Source organism: Marmota marmota, unplaced genomic scaffold (genome assembly GCF_001458135.2).
Source record: "Marmota marmota marmota unplaced genomic scaffold, marMar, whole genome shotgun sequence".
In the NCBI taxonomy this organism is placed as follows: domain Eukaryota; kingdom Metazoa; phylum Chordata; class Mammalia; order Rodentia; family Sciuridae; genus Marmota; species Marmota marmota.
This window is the reverse complement of record NW_026000101.1, coordinates 4,823,186-4,845,549: the sequence shown is the minus strand read 5'-3', so window position 1 is coordinate 4,845,549 and position 22,364 is coordinate 4,823,186. Positions and strand designations below refer to the sequence as shown.

The following is a 22,364-nucleotide window of genomic DNA, read 5'->3' as shown; positions in this document are numbered from 1 at the left end:
AGTAAAGATGTTCTCCCGCTCTGTGGTCACATAATTGATTACTTCTTTTGCTAAGAAGAAGCTTTTTAGTTTGAATCCATCCATTTATTAATTCTTGATTTTATTTCTTGTGCTTTAGGAGTCAAAAGTCAGGATTCTAATCTGACATGAAGTTTGGGCCTACTTTTTCCTCTATTAGGCACAGGGTCTCTGGTCTAATTCTGGGTCCTTGATCTACTTTGAGTTTTGTGCATGGTGAGAGATAGAAGTTTAGTTTCATTTTGCTGTATATGGATTTCCAGTTCTCCCAGCACCATTTATTGAAGAAGTTATCTTTTCTCCAATGTATGTTTTCGGCTCCTTTGTCCAGTATGAGATAACTATCTTTATGTAGGTTTGTCTCTGTGTCTTCTATTCTGTACCAATGGTCTACGTGTCTAATTTGGTGCCAAGACTATGCCATTTTTGTTACTATAGCTCAAAACTGCTTTATTCTTTAAACCCCAGAATGAAAACAATCTAAGTGTACATCACAGTGAACATGTCCACAAATTTTGATTCAGCCATACAATGGAATACTACTCCACAATAACAAGCAAGGAGCTACTGATTAAGCTACAATGTGAATGAATCTCAAAAACATTACAAGAGTAAAGGAAGCCAGACTAAAAATGAACTATCTATTCTAAAAGGCAGAAATCCCTGGCATCAACTGGGTATCTGTGTCCTGTTAGTCCTTGGCCAGTGTCAAAGCACACTTTTATTATTTTTACAAAAAAATTCTACAATTCTAGCAAAAGCTCATATGGGTACTTATAATCTGCTGTACAAGTGAACTCCTTAAACTGCCAGAGGCAAAAAGAAACATTTCCAACAGACAGAATGGTAAGAAAAGCCAAAAGTGTATCTAAAGTTGAATTACTTTGTTATATAATGATCCTTTTCTCACTGTTTCTACTTTGGTAAAGTCAACATAAAAAGCACAACTACCTTCAGATGAATTTAGTACTTTTTACCAAGGTCAGATTACTAGCATGTATTATACTAGAGCTCTACAGGATTCTAACCCACAAAATTTGAAATTATATCTTGAGAATCCCTTATGTGAAGGGCTTGGAATCTGAGTATTTTGGATTTCTTCAGGTTTTGGAATATTTACATATACACAAAGTGATATTTTGTGGATATCATTGATACTCGTATACACATTATACATGTCCTGAAAGTAATTTCATACAGTATTTTTGGTGTGCCTGCATTTTGACTGCAACCTATCATATGAGGTCAGGTGTGGAATTTTCTACCTGTGCATCATATTGGCACTTGAAAAGTTTCATATTTTGAAGTTTTTAAGATTTGGAATTAGGGATACTCAATCTGTATTTAGAGATGTATTAAACTGAATTTCTAAGTCAAGTCAGCAAGATAGAAGACCCTCCCACTATCTTAGGACCTAATGATTACCAACAGTTCCTTTAATTTTCACTATCAGTAAAGTGCAACCAGCAAGCCCCTTCTTGCTGACTGGGGCTCTACAGGGAAAACAGTAAGCTCACCTGGGCATACTGTTCCAGAACTATGGCCGCATCACTGTACTTCCTCTGCTCGACGAGCTTTCCTGCAAAGATAATATTTCACAATATTATCTTATGCAATTTGTAAGTCTCTGTGAAGGGAGTAAGTACACATACCATGGAGTCCTATCTTAAACAGCAGTTAAAAAATCTAGAAAAAGAATTTGCAAATCATATAGTCAAAATTAACCTTCAAAATGCATGCATATGGGAATTAACAGGAAGAGGCTGCTGTTTCTTTGGTTGAGCACTAGATGGAGGTAGATGGCTTATGTTTGGGGTCATACAGTGTCCTTAGCTCCTAGAATCAATCAGCCCAGATGAGATAAATGGCCCTACGAGGGGCATATGTAACCCACATCTTACTAAGAGGCAGGCTTATCTCCCATCTCATGCTCACTCCAGGGCATATTATCACTTAAAAAAAAAAAAAAAAAAAAAAGGTAGGATCATCTCCACTATTTAAATCGTTTTCTTTCTTCTATTAGTTTGTGTAAACTGCCTCAGGTAAATGGGCACACAAAGTGACCCCACTGTACAACAATGCTCAAGACCTCTGCCCACGGCCCAGCACACCTTTCACCTCAGAGAGTCAGGTATGCTCCATCACAGACATGGTAAACAGTAGGCTAAGAGTTGTAAAGAATATCAGAGAAGCTACTAGATCCGCCAAGAACAGAGCTCAAAGGTATGAACTACCAATAGTGTATATTTCTAAAAAAGTAATGATAAAGCCAGAATAATAAAAAGGCCCAAAATAATTATCAACATTTGTAAAAAGAGGGATTATAGAGAAGCCTACAGATCTTAATAATCAGAATAAGAAAAATGATAATCTCACACATTTTCTAATCCCACAGAAAAAGGAATAATACAAATAACAAAAGAGAATATGTATATAAATTCAATAAGCTATAATTAGGAATTTTTTCAGGACAGCTTATTTTCTTTTGAAACCATAACAGTGTTTACAAGGCTTTTTGAATATGGTTTATCCCCTCAGAATCTCATGTTGGAGTTTAATCCCCATTGAGAGGTTAAGATGTGAAAATTTAATCCAACTATGGCATTTAGAGGTGGGACTTTGGGGACTTATTAGAATTAGATGAGTCATCAGTGTGGATTTTATGATTGAATATTAGTGGTATTATAAGAAGTGGGAGAGAGATCAGAAAACACACGCACACACACGCACACACACTCACAATTTTTGTTTGTTTGTTTGGTACCAGGGATGGAACCCAGAGACATCAGATTTTTATTTTGAGGCAGGGTCTTACTAAACTGCTGAGAGTCTCATTAAGGCGCTGGGTCTGGCCTTAAACTTGTGATCCTCCTGCTTCAGCCTCTGCAATTGCTGGGATTTACAGGTATGTGCTACTGCACCTGGCTTCATTAACACACTTGGAAGCACACTCAATCTCTCAATGTGACAGATGCGCATACCCCCTCAGTACTGCCAACAAGAAGGCCATCAGCAAATGGGGGCCCTTGATCCTGAACCAGAACTATGAGCCAAAAAAACCTCTTTTCTTTACAACCCAGTCTACAGGTAAGTGATACTGTTCTATTAGCCACAGAAAATGGACTAGGAGAGAAAGGCAGGGACTAAATATACCAGTCATTCCTTTATTTCAAGCACTGCTGAGAAGGCCAGGGCCCTACTCATCTCCTCTCACAGACATCCTCACCCTCTCCTCCACTCAAAGAAATCAGACCCTGGTACTAACCCTAATCCCTAGACCCCAAAGCCAGCAACCTGCCTCCACTCTTTCAGGCTGCTTATACATTTGGCCTTTTCCTACACTCCATTCTTGGAAATTTCTATTATGGACTCCAACAATCAACGTCTATGACAGAATGCCTCCATCCCAAAATTCATCTTTACCTTTTTACATGGCACATGGCCACCCAGCTACACTGTTAGGTGTGGCCACAGATAGATGTTTGGTAAACGATAGAGTAGAACAAACAGTGTAACTTCTAGGTCATTTCCAACTTAAAAATAAATGTCTTCCTATTACTCTCCGCCACTTCTCCAAGAACTGGAATATTAGATGGAAAGAGAACCAAGCTGTAACCATCTAAGAAACTGACAGGCTCACTCACCAGTCCTTACATGAGAGAGAAACTACCAACCTGCCTCCACTTTCAACAAGAGTCCCAAAATATAGCATTCTAAAGAAACTACTTTCTTTAGAATGCTATATTTTGGGACTCTTGTTGTAGTAGTTTAACCTTTACCCTGCTTTACAATAGATCATTCTAAATTAAGTTTTGTCAGTGAATATGAGACTGACTCAATGTATGCTGCCTCAAATTTATTTGCAAAATTTCCAAACCAAACAGTAGAAAAAACCTTTTAGAGAAGTAGAAAATAAATGACTATGCTCACCTGCCAGAGTTCTACCAAGGTCAGCCAGCTGGTCTTGGGTCAAATCAAGCTGAGCTGCCACACAGAGGGCTTGCTGCCAGCTGCCACAAGTCAGAAAGGCTGAGAGCGCTTTAGAGTGGGCACCACAACGGGCAAACACAAGCCCCGCTGGCTCATGCAGCTGCTCCTGCACCAGGTGCTCCCCATAAGCAATGCTGATAGCCTGTGACAACAGGAGATAAGATGGTAAGGAAATGTGACAATTTCTTCAAGCTTCAGAGTAGGCTGCCTTAATTATTAATAATTGAGTCTCAGGAATCACTTGGGAAAACCCTATGGTTGACAAGTTAATTCAATCATTTTCCATGCAAAACCTTACTGGAGATGTACCATTTATTTATTCAACGATTACTAGGTACCTACATATGCACTACTCTAACCAGTGAACACAGCTATGCAAAAAATAAAACCAAACAAATGATAAAACAAATAAGAACTGCCACCAAGTTCCTGCTCTTATGGCAACAGAGAATGAATTGCCAGATAAGAATAGGGTCCTCCGGGAGATCAGTGTTTGACATCTAATAAACAATGGCTTTCTAGAGAAGACAATTTCTACAAAAATTCCTTCACATGAAGGAAGGGCAGGGCAGAGTGCTGGCAGAGGCACTGTTACACAGTGTAACATCTGTGGAACTATCTCCAAGTAACAGGGACTGTGGAGAGTGGAAGAAGCTGGTGCTACCAAAACTAGCAGGAGAGGCATGTGTGTAATCTGCAAATGAAGAGAAAATCCCAACATCAGCATGCTGGTTAATCGCAGGGACTTGGAGGTCAGCCTGGGCCCCATATCCCAGGTCTGCTACTTTGTAGCTATAGCAGATTGTGTCCTCATCTGTAAATTGCCCACAACACCCTACCAGGTTATGAGGATCACATAATACATTAAGTTTATAAGCAAAGTTGTTTGGAATATAAAAAAAAAGCTAAATACTTATTTTAAAAAAAACAAAAAACAAAAAAACACTCCCACCAAACCGACTCCCTTTCTCCTGAAATTAACAGGAAACATGTGTATTTTTCAAACAGATCATCATACAGCATGAGGCCAGACCAGAGGCCAGACAAGAGGAGGGCAGGAGGGAAGCAGCTATGATGTTCTAGGTGAGCAGTCAGGGTCAACCCCTTGGTCTCTGCCCCGAGTGATTCTTCATGACAGGTCGGGCCATTTCCCTAGATGAGAAGTTCAAGATGAAGCTAACTAGTGTCAGGACAAAACTGGAAACCAAGGACATTATGGTCTCAGGACCCTCACTTACCCTTTCCAACCAAAGCACAAAGCCTTATTTCACACACCTGGTACTGCTGGGAGTTTGGCGGATATAACTTCAGAGCTTCCTTATACAAATTTTTATCTTTTATTAAATTTAAGCATTCTGGGAAGTACTCAGGTCCTGCAGGAATAAGATTCACACAAACAAGGTTTAAGATTTTGGAAGCAAAATGGATTTCATTTCTACCAACAGTCCCCAAACAAAATTAATGTGGGACCTTTTTAAGACTTTACATAAACTAAGCACCTGGAGAAGGACTTCAGGAATTTTTAATGAGCACCATTGCAGATTCTGAGGCAGATTCTGAGGCAGGAGAAGCACTGATTGGGACCAGCATTCTACTAGGAATTCTTCCCACACTGTTCACCTGGGGAGCTTATTACACATATACCTTGGTCCTCCTTTAGACCAGCTGAATCAGTCTCTCCAAATAAGCCCAGAGCTGAATGCTTAACAAGCACCCTAGGAGATTCTTCCTTGTCCCCAGGTCAACCTCAGTATAGAATCCCAACTGCTCCAGCACAGGTCAGGGACCAGGTGAAGGAGATCAACAGGCACCGTTCTTTTTCTACTCTGTCACTACCAATTAAAACTGTGTCTTCTCAGGGCACTAGACAGGGCCCTGCCACCCACTCCAGACATGTCAGGGTTCCTTCCCGTGGGGCCAACACTATCAGAAGGGTAGTATAGTGCTTTGATTGAGGTACAGAACTTAGGAGGTGCTCATAACCCAAAAAGGATCTGATCTATGTTCCTGGGTAGGAAGCACCTCCTAGCCAATTTGGTGTACCCCCAGCCTTTCAGAAAATAAGGCAAAATAAGGTGAGTAGACAACATGGTTACAGGTTTCAGGAGTGGAAACTGAAATCAAATCAGTCTCTTTCTAAAATAACCTTTAATTCATACCTTGCCTGGTTCCAAAGAAGATTTGAAGCAAAAATAAACATACTAATCCTCAAGCTTACCACACTTGCTGAGGTGGCCAATGGCCTTTTCAAAGCGTTTCAAGTGTTTATCTATAGTGAACCGCTGGTAATTAGTTTCCATTTTCTTAAGTGTATTAAGAAATGGAAGATATTCTTTGGGATCCTAAAAAAATAAATGAGAATATTATTACTTTTGATATTTACATATGAAAATAAATATATAACATTTAACCATAGCAATAAACTCAGAGCAATATGATTTTAAATACATTAGTGCACTATTGTGTTAATTATATATTACATAATTACCTAAAATCAAACTACATTGAAGAAGTTTTGGTAAAAATGCTTTCCCATATAGTGTTATTAGTTCATATATGGAATAATAATGTCTACTCCTTAACTACGTCTCAGAAAAGCCACTCACTTCACAGGTTTAGGAAAACAAGGTTGTACTATATAAGTGAGGCAATTAAGGCACCCAAGTTTCTCCTAACAGTGCACGGCACTGCTCTTGATACTGTTTTCATGACATTCTGTGTCCCCCATTTACAAAGAGCACAGGTAAAACAAAGGTAAACCATACTGAGTTGACACAAAACTTAGAGGTCCTACGGACCTAGCATTTATTGGCACTACCCATCTTCATATCATTTTCTAACCCTGGGCCATGCCCTAGAAGTCAATTGTTTTTCTTCCTGAAGAAGAAATGCTTTCTGTTCATAAGACAAACGGATGAATACATGTAACAATACTGGGGGGAAAATGGAAATAATTAAATGCTCATGACTGTGATCTGGAAGTAACTTGGGCCAAATTATTTCATCAATAAATATTTATTAAACATTGGATAAGTATAAAAAATGAAACATAGCCCTTCACTTCAGGAAACGGCTACTGTAGGAGACTATGCTATGCAGGGATAGGCCCTGGGTGCCACAGAAGAGCATCTCACCCAGTCCTTGAACAGGGGCAGGGCAGGAAGGGTTTACTAGGAGAGAACTAGCCAGGCTACCAGGGTGGCGGCAGTGGAAGCCTATGCCCAGGTGGCAGACATAATGCTACCTAAATAAAGGCAAGTGGCAGTGTGCAGTGGGGGAGGATAACAAAGCACTGCCTGTCCTCCATGGGCAAAGAACAAGATGTGCTGAGAAGAGAACAGAGAGGTACACAGAGGCCAGATTGCGGGAGGGTTCCAAAGCAATGTGTTGACTCCTAAACCACATCCTAGTGGAAATAAAGAGCTCATGAAGAATTTTAAGCAGAGAAATGAAGGACCAGAGTTTCCATTTTGGAAAGAACAGTTCTAGGAAGAGCAAAGAACAAATTAATAGGGGAAGAAACGAAGACCTAAAAGAAAAACTTAAAAGAAAAAAAAATGGTGCTCAAACTTTTTGACTGTAGCATATACACAAAGGTGGAAAAGAGAACTGCAGTGGAATACGAAGTACTCAGAACATTTCCTTTACAAGATAATAGTTCACACATGTGCGTATAATGTATCTTAGAAATAATGACATTTTTTTTTTCACCTCCTCAACCCCAGAATCAAAACACTTTGATAAGCACAGAACTACGTCAGAGGATGAGGCTAAGTGGGTGGGCTCTAGAGACTCATAGATCAGCCTCAGTCCCGTACCCACAGCTTATCGACAAGACGCTGTACTCCCAGAAGCTGGGGTTCACGCTCCTATGATTATACAAACAAGACCCCAAATGATGCAAAAGCAGTAACTCCACATACCTTTTGTGACTTTTCGGCTACCATGAGGACCAAGTCAAAGTCATAGGTCCCAAGAGAATGATCATATAATTCATTAACATCCACCAGAAGCAGTAAGTATTTTAAGGCCTCCTCTGCACTTACGGCATCAGGAACAGATGGAGCATTTTCTGTTGGTGTTTCAGAAAACAAAACAGATCAGAACCTGGGGACAAAACCCCACAGACCTAACAACATGACCAAAAACATGGAGTAATAAGTTTTCTGACAATTGGGTACCAGATGAATATATATTTTTGACTGTTTTGTCATGCTTTGCAAGGCACCACTCAAAAACAACAACAGGTCTTAAAATGGTAACCAAAAGGCCACATGTTACTCTGGGATGTGACATTATGAGGTGATGGTCATCTCAGAAGACTAGTGACTACTGAGGCCATGTTAAACCCTGTATCTATGAGCAGGTCTCTACCTTGAAGTTCGTGTACCTTCTGCAGGACAATTTCCAATTCTGGGGTAGTTTTCTTCACATGAGATGTGAGTATGGATAGGCAGTACCTGAGGTAACAAGTGAAGAACACCAGAATGAGAAGGATGAATAAGCTGGACAAGGACAACTACACATCTCCATTATTCAAAAGATGCCAATAACGACAGCACCCATACTTGTGAGGGTTTATGTTCTCCATGGCTGCTCGCATAGCATCACAGATAAGGTCAAGTTTTTTCTCACTGGTATCCCTGGACAGTTGGATGCTGCTGTTGACTGGTGGAGGGTACATAGTCTTTGTGACATCTTCTTCCCTAAGAAAAAGTGTGTATAACCAGGTCACTAACTTAACACATGGCCCAGTGATCAAACTACTAATGCGTATCCAGCATACTTACAAAAAAAAAAAAAAAAATGGCTTTGGAAAACAGTTTAATTATTAAAATATTGAAAAATGAAACATGTCCACAAAAGACTTGTATAGTTACATTCATAGATTTATATTTATATTAGCTCCAATGAGGGTGCTCCAAAGAGGGTGCTCCAGGTGTCCAGTAATAGGAATAAATAAATGGTACTACATTAACACAATGGCATATTGCTGAGCAATAAAAAGAATGAACTAATGATACATGAACACAGATGAACTTCAAGACAATATGCTGAGTGAAAACAAACTCTGTCTACACAGGAAAAGTACATACTATTTGGCTCCGTTTATATGAGGTTATTGAACAAGTGAACTGATTCCCGGTGAAACACTTGGAACAGGGATGGGACGTGAGGACTGATTGAGAAGGAATTCGAGGGAATTTTCTAAGAAGGAAATGCTAACTTGCCAGGGGCTCAGGTTACAGAAAGTATACATTTGCTGAAACTTGTTCCTTTCACTGCAGAAAAATTTGACCTTTAAAAAAAGACCAAAACCAGCCCATACTCAAAGAATATACTCCAATAACACTATGCAAGGTGAAATACTAGGAGGCAAAGAACTGATGTCTAAAGTCTGATATGTGTCCAAAACAAGATGAATGATAAACGGGCAGATTATAGATAAAGCACATATAGGAAAATATAAACTGGACAATCTGAGTGATGGTACAGGACACTTTATAGACAACTCTGTCAGTTTTTCCATGTTTAAATTATTTCATTAAGATCTTACGAAAAAGGTCACTGCAGAGAAATACAACATTTGATTTTAATCTCCTAAGAATAAACAGTTTTATATGTAGACCTACAAATCCAGTCTAATAATTCTGAATGACAGCTTATCAAGTCTCATAACCTTAAGTAGGCTGTTCTTAAAACAACAAAAAAACTTACTGGCATCTAAGAGTCATGGGAAATTTTGAAAACTCAACAATCTTTTTCTTCTCTATTTGTTTGATTTCATTAACAAGAAAAAAAATTATGGAAATGATACTTGGGAATTGTCAAAATACTTACTTCAATTCTGTGAAAAACAAATTTATATGATTTACAGAATCTATCTGTCTTATGAAGGTTTCCACATTTTCAAGAAACACCTACCAAAAAAAATGGACAAACATTTTAGTTCAGATCACATTAGTCAAAGTAATTAAGTAAGCCAGGGTCGATGTCAGATTTAGAGTTACCTTGGGGTTATGATCATGAATCAGGTTGAGATTAATTCTTAGTTTTCTCATGCATTCAAATGCTTCTTTGAACATAAGTCTGTAAGGATACAGAAAATGGATAGGGTATTTAACAGAAATTTTTATTTAAACCAATTATAATGAGATTATAGCCTAATTGTCAAAAACAACTACTAGTTGATTTGTACTCTGAAATTACAGAATGAAAAAATGAGGGCTGGGGATGTGGCTCAAGCAGTAGCGTGCTCGACTGGCATGCGTGCGGCCCGGGTTTGATCCTTAGCACCACATACAAAGATGTTGTGTCCGCCGAAAACTAAAAAATAAATATTAAAATTCTCTCTCTTTAAAAAAAAAAAAAGAAAAAGAAAAAATGAGGTACCAGATTATTTGTCTTCTTAAAGGTGTGACTGAGTCGTCATGACACTCTGAGGACTTGTAATGTCCCCACATTTATACTGCAGAAAATCATCAGAGAGCTGAGATATACTATTTTAACAAAAGATTAACATAATATAAACTTTCAAAATACAAAATTTGCTCCAAACAGATTCAGAAATTCCATCATTTCCTTCATGACAGTGACTCAGGCTTTCTGGATCAGTGGCCCAACTGTAACCCTGTAGAGAGCTTTGGCTTTCTACCTGGATGAACACATATGGACATCTGGTGCACAATTTCCCTGGGTTTACAAGCCACCTACACCCATGGTTAAGCCCAGACATCCCCTGGAGTTAGGAGGAGCCCCTTTGTGTGATAAACTTCATGATCCTTCTGCTAAATATCTATTAAAATCTGAAAGTTAAAAAAAAAAAAAAATGGAGGGGGAAAAAAACACAAAAGCTTGAGAAATTTGACTGAAGATATCGATAGTGAAAGTTTCCCATACGCCTAAATTTAAAGTACTTTTGTCTACACACAATTTACGATGAGCTAACTAGTCAAACACATGGCACTTACTTGTCCAGCCACTTCCGAATCTGAGTTAAAACGAGGGCTCGATGATGAACAACTTCTAAGTTTCCCCTTGGCATCTTAAAATAAACAAATTAAAACACACAGCATTATTAATTTAATGAAGTAGAAAAAATTTAAATTGCCAATTTTACCTATTCTTCAAAAAAAAAAAAAAAAATCTACTATAATTCTATAAAATGAGAATGCTAGTGGTAGATTCTAGTTGTGCTCAATATGTATCTTGATTTAGGGGGAAAGCTTCCCTTTGAGCCTTTCTGGTCAGAGCCTGTATTTACACTCTCTTTTTTTTGGGGGGAGGGGGATTACCGGGGGGGGGGGGGCAATTTACTCAGGGGCACTCAGCCACTGAGTCACATTCCCAGGCCCATTTTGTATTTTATTTAGAGACAGGGTCTCACTGACTGGCTTAATTCCTCACTTTTGCTGAGGCTGGCTTTGAATTCGCGGTATTCCTGCCTCAGCCTGGAGAGCTGCTGGGATTACAGGTGTGCTCCACTGCACCCAGCTTCAACACTTTTTTGTATAAAGTTACAGACAACCTAGCCAGAAAGGTTTATGATAAATGATTAAAAATGGTGAGAGCCAAAAATACAATCTGCAAGACTAGTTTGGTACTGACTAAAGGAGAATCAGCAAGCCTAAAACATCAGCTTACCTGTAATATAAGCTTTGTGTCCTGGGGCACAACTGTGACAATCCGTGAACCCCTCTCCACCTTCCGTAGAACTTCCCCATTAGAGGTGTGATTACTGCACAGACCTGCCTGTAATGCTAAAAATACCATTGGCCTTAAAAAAATTCTCCTAACAAGCCACTTTGTATCAATTGCACTTGAATCTGCACATGTTATCTAAGAGTAATTAACCATGTTCCTCTGCTCTCTCATTCAACTCCAAGTTCATCAGCCCTTTTATAAACAATCTCATTCTGTGGTTGCCCACCCTCATATATATTCACATATATAACTTCTCAAATAATTTGGAAAAATGCAGGGTGACTGGGACAGCCTTTCTATTTTTTAGCATTACTACTATAGTCTAAGCACCATCAGTGGAAGGAAGTCCCTGTTTGCTAGTAGCAAAGAAAATAAACCAACTTTTCAAATCAGGAAAACACACACACACACACACACACATACACACACACACACCCTCTAGTCTAGAACTCCATGATAAAAAACTAAAGTAAGTGAAGAATTTAAAAGTGATCAAGACTCCAAAAAACAAAAAGATACTGGGAAAGGGGCTGTCCCCATTTCATACACTAAAAACTTACTTTTAAGTGAAGCATCCCTCAGGGGAAAACACTGGCATGTATGGGAATGAGTTGTCAACAATAAAAAATCATCATATACTGCAAATGATGTGATATTTGATGCAACCTACAATGAGGCAAGGGAAAAAGCTAGCTTTAGTTCTTGGAGCCAACACTAGGAAAAGGATCCAGCACCAAATCAAGCCTTGATACCTCAGTGTCATTGATGAAAAAGCGACACCTATCAGTCAGACCAAGGACACATTCCTGAAAAGAAATAAAGTTGAAATAAGCAAGTTTATTTCAAACTCATTAAGCCTAACTTCTTTACTACATAGTTTTATTGCACTATGATTCTATATCTATGTCTTTGTAATCAGGGCTGAATGTATGTGAGACATGAATGTCCAATGAAAAATGGAGTACAATGCCATCCTGCCATCAGCAGCCACGTCTCCTCTACCTCAAATACACGTCCTTTCTCCTCCCACGGACTCCACTCCAATAGTCTCTGTGTTGATTCCCCATTCCATCTCATCCTTCCCACCTACTCTTCTAGGCAGCCAAAATCATCCATGAAGCAGAACATATTATTCTGGGATTAAAAATCATGAATAACTTTCTAACCTTTATTGAAAAAATCCAAACTCTTTCCAATGGAGTCTCCCTCAGCTCCAGCCATAATACCTCCATTCAGCCTCCTAGAGAAGGCAAGATCTTGCCGAGCTTAGGGTGTCTCTATTTCCTTCTCCCTGAAACTCTTTGTTTCTAAGCAGAGCTTTCTTTAAATCTCAGCACATGCACCAGAGCAGGGATTAACTCAGTTGTCTCATTTTGTAATCAGTATATCCTACCATTCACCCCAATTACAGACATTCTAGTATATATATACAGACTAATATTTGTTGAATGGCAACCTACTTAAGACTAATTTTGAGACTGCATTTGTGCTTTCCTCAAGAGATATTTAATAAAATAACTTTGAATATTCTGTAAACTAAGGATAAAATTTGCAAATTGCATACATTATCTCATTTAATTCTCCCCAGGCCCCTGAAAGACATTGATTTTTCCCTTTTCATAGATGAAAGAGGTGTGACTTGGGAAAGGAAGTTAACTTCCCATTGATGACCTGGGATTTAGTGGAGACCCATGTCTAACTCCAAAGTCCACACTTGTCTCTGAATAACTTTTTTAAGTGGTAAATATTCCCACCCTATGTTCACTTACCTCTCCTCCTATCATGGCCAATTCTATCTGTGTACATGGATAAGGAAACTGAACAGGAAATCCACCAGGGTTCTTCCATGGTTCAACAGTCAGAGAAGGTGACTCTATAAGATTGGCAGGTTTGGTTTATAAATCACTTACTACTCTTAAAACAACAATAATAATAATAATAAAAATACCACCACCAAACATGTTGTATTTGGGATATCATTAGGATATTATGTTCATTACAAGAGAAAACAGTAATAGAATACACCTGCCACTTCTGGTCTGCAGCTTAAAAGTTTTCCAGGGTAGTTAAAAGACCTCTAACAATTGAGTTGAGGGATGATGCTCAGAGGTAGAGCATTTGCCTAGTATGTGTGAAGCTCTGGGTTCAATCCACAATAATGCAAGGGGAAAAAAAGAAACCCTAACAACAACATTATACTGACAAGCTACTCCCAAATACATGTTCTCAGAAACTGAAAATTTACATAAGTCATAAACATACTTTCCTAAAACTTTGATACTCACCCCAAAGGTACTTCAGTATCTGGCCATCAACCAGCTGCACTGCTACTGATTTAGTCTTGGGACTGCAACACATACTGATTATGATCCCATCCACTGTCACAGAAGAACTGAAGAAGGTTAAAAAAAAAAGGGGGGGGGGTTGAGAGGGATAAACAGCCATTATTCTCAAAAGTACTGACATCTTACTGATTTTGCAAATCAGAAAGAGAAATAAGCATTGCATATTTAAATAAGCCCTTTGATGCTGCACTGATTCAATACAACATACTCATACACACATACATTTATGGAAACAGAGAGATGGGAAATAAACTATTCTAAGTCTAAACCTAGATAAAGCAGTTACTTGTTACTTAGCTCTATTTTCCATAAAACCAATCACCTAATTGTCTACATTATAAAGTTACCACTTCCTTATTTATTGGTAGTTGTCCTACTTTTCACTGCTTCTGATATATTTTAAAACATTTTTCAGTTGTAGATGGACACAATATCTTTATTTTTATTTATTTATTTTTATGTGGTGTGAGGATCAGACCCAGGGCCTCATGCATGCGAGGCAAGTGCTCTACCGCTGAGCTAACCCCAGCCCATGTTTCTGATATATTTATTAATCTGTTTTTTTGACATGACTCAAAACTTGACTTATTCCTATTTATTTATTTATTTAGTGCTGGGGATTAAGCTCAGAAACTCACATATGCTAGACAAGAATGCTACCACTAAGCTTATACCCTAAGCCCAGACTTAACCCTCTCACTAAATCTACCAAGAAAGCTATTGCTTCTCAGCCTTGCTCACTAGAAGTTAAAAAGAGATGTACCCTCATAAAAGACAAAAGCATAACTGCATTTGCTTATTTAATGTATGAAACACAGGAAGTACTGCAATACCTGACATTGAGCTGTCCTTGCTCCTCATCCATCTCAGAAGGGACCATAGTCAAATGGTGAATGACAGATTGTGAGCTGGACTGACTATGACTTATGGCCAGGAAAATGTCTTCTTCAATCCAGGTGAGAAGGCTGAACTTCAGTGGGTTTACTTCTTGGTCTTCACTATTCTCAAACTGAATTCTGGTTCAAACATTGAAAGAATATCCAAGACATGAATAAAACTAACTTTAAAATCTTTCCTGAATGAACCATCTCATATATAGTCAAGTCCTAACTATTTGGAGGAACAAAACCTGAGCTAATACCAAACAGAAAATCCAAAAATAATATATGTCTGGCTTAAGAATCTGGGTTTGCATTTATTCTAAATTAGATTCGAAGAGAACACTTCAGGAAACTGGCTGTATAAGAATATTAACTGTCCCAGTGCTACACTAATGAGCCCCAGGGCTGTCCCACTTCCCAGCATTCAAAGACACCAGCAGATGATACTTGGGTCTCCACCGAATAGTATTTTTCTAAGCATCTCATGTCAAAATGACTTATTAGCTTGGGAGATGGTTTCCCTGCCTCTCATACCTATATAGCTGACCAGGACTCTGTCTTTGCCACTTCTCATAGGAATCCATAAAAGCTACATCCAGCTGTTTAGGTCGTGGCAACTCTCAGCTCTCACTGAAGAGGCTGGTCGCTATGGTGATCTTCCTGTTCAACCAGCTCTTCCTGGACTCCGTCTCTCCACTGCATTCAGCTTAAGCGTTCTCTCTATACAAGATCACTCTCTGGTTCTCACTGACACTCTCCCAGTCCTTTGCCAACCCCAAACCAATCCATTCCTCCAGGATCGAGATACGAATTCATGTTCTTCATGAACCCTTTTCTGAATGACTTGGCTGTTATCCTCCTAATTATTATTATTATTTTTAATAAAACTGTTTTCTCAACTGTCTCACCCTTTCTAATTTTCCTTACATCTCTAACCTCAGGTAGTTTCAAGTCTCTGTGCTAACACTGGGATCTGGAATGATCTTCAAAGGCCCATGTGTTAAAGGCCTGGTTCCCAGCCAGTGACACTTGGGAAGTGGTGGAACATTTAAGAAGTGGGACCTAGTGGGAGATCTTAGGTCACTGAGGACATGCTCTCAGAACTCTTGGACCCTGGTCTCTTCTTTTTTTTATACCCAGCCATTAAGTGAACAGGCCTCTTCTACCACACTCTATTGTCATGATATTATGAGCTGCCATAAACTCAAAGCAAGAAAGCCAATTGGTCATGGATTGAAACCTACAAAACTGTAAGCCAAAATAAATCTTTCCTTTTTCAAGTTGAATTAGCTCAGGTTTCTGTTACAATAATGAAAACACATTATAAAGTAAAATAAGTATGTAAATGTTCTTTAAAAATGACTAAGCATTTACTTGCAAATGCCATGATTTTATTCTCTTTTATTGCTGAGTAATATTCCATTATGTATATATGCTGCATTTTTTTTTATCCAATCATCTACTAAAGGGCATCTAGGTTGATTCCACAGTTTAGCTATTGTGAATAATGCTACAAATGGCTGTGTCCCTGCTGTTTTTAAGTCCTTTGCGTGTACTGAGGAGTGGGATAGCTGAATAAAATCATGGCATTTGCAGGTAAATGGATGAAGTTGGAGAATATAATGCTAAGTGAAGTTAGCAAATCCCAAAATACCAAATGCCAAATGTTTTCTCCAATATAAGGAGGCTGATTCATAGTGGGGTTGGGAGAGGGAGCAAGGGAGGATTAGACAAACTCTAGATAGGGCAAAGGGATGGGAGGGGAAGGGAGGGGTATGGGGTTAGGAAAGACAGTGGAATGAGATGGACATCGTTACCCTAAGTACATGTATGAAGACATGTATGAAGAATGGTACATGTATGAAGTACGTGTATGAAGAATGGTGTGCATATACTTTGTGTACAACCAGGAAAAAAAAAATTACTTATACCTATTAAGTACAATGGATGTTTATAAAACCTGTTATTTATTACATTCTATTATTTACTATGCTAAATTTTTGGTTAATTTAGTAACAGATACTACCAAGAGACAGAGTAGGTCAGTAATGAAGAACACTGGACTTATCAAATAGAACAAAATTAAATCCTGGATTCTCTAATTATCAGATCTATGACCTTGGACAATTACCTATCCTCTAACTTCGTCTTCTTATCTATAAGTACTCACCATACAAAATGTTTTTCAAAAAAGGTTTTCTCATAGAAGTGATATTATCATTTGGCTTTTGGGTCATTTTGTAAATCCTATCCTGGACCTAAGGTACTCAATCATGCCCAGTTGTTTTTAATACTGTTTCAGTAGGAAAATACATTCTGATTTAACCCTGAGAGCCTCAAAATACAATACCCAGAAGTTCAGGAGTCTGGGATGAGGCAAAGAGAGAATTGCACTGGGTCATCCATCTGTCAACAGGAAAATGTCAATGTGCCTTATTATCTTCACCTTCATCTTTCCTATGTGATTTTTCCCTGGAAAACCAAGGGCTGTTGTAAGGAGTGAGTTCTGGGCCAGCTTATGATTCCCATTGCTTGCCATCCATTGAAATGTAATGTACTCAAATAAATAAAGTGACGATCCCCTCCAACTGGCCTGAAAAACCAGAGGCTGGCTATTCCATCTACTCTTGTTACAATGAGCAACAGGCAGTAAATAATACTAGGCTACATTTAAGACAAAATGCTGCCTGATTCTGTTCCCCAGAGGCCCAAGATAAAAATTAAGAACCTACGTGTATCTCTTTTCCAGATGAGGTGTTCTAAGGGCAACTTTAAATCCATTTCCACCCACAGCTCCTAGTTTCACTGTGGGGTCCACACTTGGACTATCACCTAGGAAACAAAATTACAAACATTATCATTTGTAAACTATAAATATTTCTCCTAATATTACTGGAATAGGTTCCCATAGTTATTGAGTTCTATAAGGCAAATAAATTAAACTAGAAAATAATTACATTTCAATCTCTTTTTCTTAAACTCCTTCAGGCTTATCCAAAACCTGCTGTCCCATAATACCATGTCAGACATGATCTTCACCAACGAAGGCCACATCTCAGCAAGACCAGGTAGGGATTTTTTCATTCTTTTTTTTTTTTTTTTTAATGTTTTTATTAGCTATTGATGGACCTTTAGTGCCTCACACATGCTAGGTGAGCGCTCTACCACTGAGCCACAACCCCCACGATTTTTCCATTCTTGACCCAGTTTATTCACCGTACAGCAGCCAATATAATCCTTAAAAAACTCAAGTCAGGACATTGCATCCTCTGTTCCAACCCCTACAACTCAGAGCAAAAGCCTTCAAGGCTCTGCAAGAGCTGCTGCCATCACTCTATGCCTCCTTGGCTCTGCTGCAGTCCCTCGGACCTCCTGGCTAGTTCCCACACAGCAGGAGTCATCACAGTTGCTCTCACTTGGCCTGGGATGCTCTCACTCCACAGGTTTGCATGGTTCCCACTCTAATTCTTACCATGTCACCTTCACAGAGAGGGCTTCCCTGCTCACCCTAAAAACAAAAGCTCCCTTCCCCCAACAGGCCCCTAACTCAAGCCCTCCCTATACCACATCTTGCTTAATTTTTCTCTATAGCACTTGCCACCCAACAGATCATATGGCCTTGATAATGAACACACTTACATTATTTTATAAAAGATATTTTAAAGCACTAAAGAGGAACCATAATAGCATTTTACAGAGTAAAACTAAAATCAGAGAAACTGATACATTCAAATAGGATTTATATAAACAGCAAGCTGTTGATTTAACAGGAAAGCTGAATTGAAGGTAGGAAACTCCAGAATGAATTAATCAGTTTTTATTATTCTCTCTCAGCAGCTATCTAGGCTTTTCGTAGCTGATAATCTAGAAGACACTGCAAACAAGGCTACCACTACTGTATGCCCATTTACTCTGACACAACCACAGAACACATAGATAAAAACAAAATTTCAGGTTTTCCAATACGTCAGGAAAACAAGGAACTGACGCAGCAGAACTACGGAAAGACAACTGGAGTAGAAGCTGGAACACGTGCACTGAGGTCCCTGCCCGTTCTTGCTCAAGTAACTGCAAACCCTCTGGTACTAGCACCATCTGTGACATAGTTCCTAGGAGATGTATACACAGTCACCAAAAACACTAAAGCATGTTAAAGATGTAATAAGACACTATGTTATTCCCAGAGTTGGAGGTTATTCTTAACTGACTCTTCAAGTCAGTAAGGCAAAGGAAATGCTCTCATAAGCTAAAGTAGAATTTAGGAAAAATAACAAAACACAAGCCAATTAAATTTCATAATAATGATGAAATAACTTCAAAATTTTCTGAAACAACATCTAATTAGAATTTCGTGCAGGTGTAGGGGGCACTTGATTCAGAATATTCTGGGAACAGTCTTTTAACATACCACATTTATAAACAGAAATCTGGTTACTGGCATCTAGAACAGCAAGGTCGTTACTCTTTGTAGGGTGTGCAAAGAACATGACTTGATTCGCTGGGTGAGGAAGCAGCAGTCGGTAGGTGCACATGGGAGGTGGAATTACAGTCTGCCTGAAGACTGTCACCAATACCCTATCTACACATGAAAAACAAAGAAAAAGATTAGACGTGAGATAGTCATTCTGAAAACAAAGCATCTGAACATAACTATACCTCTAAGAAATAATGGTGGCAGAAAATATACAGCAATTCTTGAAAACAACTTTTGGTGTTTCTTTCATGAATAAGTTTAAAAACATCATGGGGGTGGGGGTAAGTGTCACAAACTCTGTCTGTATCTGGTTATTATCACCTCCAGGCCTACAACAGTCCATCTCTGGACCTGGAAGTTTCAGATATCAGAAACTAAGGCAAAAAGGCTGAGATATCAGAGTTTTGGCTTTAAACTTCTTATCTGGGCCTATAGCTAAGCCAGCCAAAACCAACAGCTTCAAAATCTTTGATGTATTTTCCTATGCGTGTATTTGATGATAAAGTAGAACTAAGAACTGATTAAGAAACCATGTGTTCTCAATAAACAGAATACATGATTATAAAATCAAATATTAGACCATTACGTAGAACATGAATTATATACCAACTCAGGTTACCATCTTATAAGCAAGAGTGCCTGTATGCTATCAACAATAAGTAAACTATCAACTATGTGACTCATCAATTCAGCATACCCCAAAATCCTCTCCACCTAATTAATTATAAAATACTAATTTCATCCTCATACTAGACAGATGTCTATGACCTAATCTGAAAGAAAAGGGATATAATTTGCAGATGTTTATGTCAGGAAACAAAGCAACATAGATCAAGGGGAGCAAGAGTCAACATTGAGTCTGTGTCAGGGCAGACAAGACACAACTAACACAGCCACTCCCACAAGACTCTGTTATCTTTTCTACAAAGGTCAAAATTTGCAAAGTCTTCAAAAGCCAAACAAATCAACTATGAAAGCCAGGTATACAGAACAAGAGGGAAGGGGTTGGGAAAGGGGAACTACAGTTCTCAAGAGAGCACATACCCCACCAAATGACATTCAAAAAGACAAATGAGTAAATATAAAGCAGACAACCCAAACAAAGACTTCTCTACAATTCTGGTCAAGCCACCACATCTGCAGGGCCTGGGATCCCCTGCAGACTCATGGCCACACTTCCCAACAGCTTACTTCCATCAATGACAGCCACATTTGCCAGGTCACTTGAATTATCTCCTGAGCTCCGGTCAGTGGTCCAGTGCCAGTCATAGCAGAGGTAATGCCAGCCCTGACAGAGAACATGCAGCCGGTATGGAGTCACCGGGTCCCACATAAGAGACACGATCTTACTCTTCCCACTGGTGCTGAAGGGCAGACTCTGTTTGAGATACCAGTGATAGTTTCCAACGGTCCAGAGCTGAACTGCAAAGGAAAACGAAAGGAAGGCTTTTAGACAGGGAACCAGACTCATGTAGTTTTTTTTTTTTTTTTTCCTTTTTTAAATAATACTCCCTGCTCAGTCTCTTCATTAAAATAATACTTTAATAATTGTTAAAAGATAGTTATTGATGGATAAATTGTCAAGCATCAATAAGATCAGAAGTACAAAAAAAAAAAAAAGATAAGAAGTACACATTCGATTTTAATACACTTCTATCTTCAAACTCCAAGATCAGGAAAGAAGGCTACTAGAACAAGGCCAGTGTTTTAGTAAGTGTTCTCCATGAAGAGCTGGGAAGAAGATAATCTGGCAATCATAAAAGTACAGTCACGCGTCACTTAACAATAGGGATACATTCTGAGAAATGCACCATAAGGAAATGTCACTGATGCACAGCATCAGAAAGTACAGTTAAAAAATAAGATGGTTACAGCGTCCCTGAGTGATACACTCTCATGGGACCACTGCTGAATATGTGGCCCATCCTTGATGGAAATGCCCATTATGTGGCATATAACAATACTAACTAAAATATCCAACCTAAGGTCTGGACTAGCATCACTGTGTTGAATTAGTCTTTAGATGATTATTTTCTTATCAGTGTTTGCTGCAATTGTGTCCCAGACTGTTTTTAACAATGATTTAGCTGCCCAAAGAAGATGAGCATGCTCGAAATTATCACTTTCTAACAGGTATTAAAAGTACAAGATCATGCCCAAACTGACACCTTTACTAAAAGACGAAGCATACAAATTAAAATCTTCATTAGATTAAGAAATGTATTTTCTTAACCTGCCTGCTCACTAATTCTTAACTTTGTGATATCAGCATATAGAACCCAGCTCTCTAATCATGCCACTACAAGACCTCCACGGAGCCATGAGTTAGCAAATCAGATCACAGGTTCATGCTCCATGATGACAAATGTAGCTTTTCCCATGCAACATTTTTATCCTGAGCACATCATAATGCTGTTCACTGCTAACCTGGTTAATCAGTGGTTCTTAACTGTAGTGACTGTGTTAAAAATCACTTGAAAGTTGGTCTTTATTTTTCATTTTTCAAGGCCTTGTTTTACAGTGCCAAAAGGAAAGAATTAATTAATTAATTACTGAGATAGAGTCCCTATCCCCGTGCACCAAATCCAATTCTGAAATGACAAATGGATGTCATTTTTTTTCAAAATGTGCAATCAAGATTGAGAACTACTTGTTGAATAAGTGAATTACTGAATAAATAAATGAATTTTCTAATGACATTTCAGTTTAAAAAGTTCTACTTACAATTATCTTATATTAGACAAAGGCGCCAAAAACATGCATTGGAGAAAAGACAACCTCTTCAACAAATGGTGCTGGGAAAACTGGAAATCCATATGCAACAAAGTGAAATTAAACCCCTATCTCTCACCATGCACAAAACTCAACTCAAAATGGATGAAGAACCTAGGAATAAAAACAGAGACCCTGCATCTAATAGAAGAAAAAGTAGGCCCTAATCTCTATCGTGGG

At 38.6% G+C, this 22,364-nt stretch overlaps 1 protein-coding gene across 4 annotated transcripts in view; it reads right to left on the bottom strand.

Moving 5' to 3' along the window:
* The window catches only part of Elp1 (elongator acetyltransferase complex subunit 1), a 56,245-nt gene that overhangs the window by 16,791 nt on the left and 17,090 nt on the right, over positions 1-22,364 (bottom strand). For 3 of the 4 annotated variants that reach the window (XM_048783239.1, XM_015492213.2, XM_048783240.1), the window contains exons 11-29: positions 20,604-20,834; positions 19,347-19,517; positions 17,671-17,770; positions 14,891-15,073; positions 13,998-14,104; positions 13,482-13,585; positions 12,465-12,518; positions 12,273-12,378; positions 11,653-11,768; positions 10,980-11,053; positions 10,020-10,098; positions 9,850-9,929; positions 8,577-8,714; positions 8,383-8,468; positions 7,932-8,080; positions 6,227-6,350; positions 5,284-5,381; positions 3,949-4,150; positions 1,536-1,597 (exon numbers count right to left, since the gene is read on the bottom strand). In XM_048783239.1, the coding sequence (XP_048639196.1) occupies positions 1,536-1,597; positions 3,949-4,150; positions 5,284-5,381; positions 6,227-6,350; positions 7,932-8,080; positions 8,383-8,468; positions 8,577-8,714; positions 9,850-9,929; positions 10,020-10,098; positions 10,980-11,053; positions 11,653-11,768; positions 12,273-12,378; positions 12,465-12,518; positions 13,482-13,585; positions 13,998-14,104; positions 14,891-15,073; positions 17,671-17,770; positions 19,347-19,517; positions 20,604-20,834 (2,264 nt within the window). The remainder of the gene's footprint in view (positions 1-1,535; positions 1,598-3,948; positions 4,151-5,283; positions 5,382-6,226; positions 6,351-7,931; positions 8,081-8,382; positions 8,469-8,576; positions 8,715-9,849; positions 9,930-10,019; positions 10,099-10,979; positions 11,054-11,652; positions 11,769-12,272; positions 12,379-12,464; positions 12,519-13,481; positions 13,586-13,997; positions 14,105-14,890; positions 15,074-17,670; positions 17,771-19,346; positions 19,518-20,603; positions 20,835-22,364) is intronic. The other variant, XM_048783241.1, reaches the window with a different exon arrangement.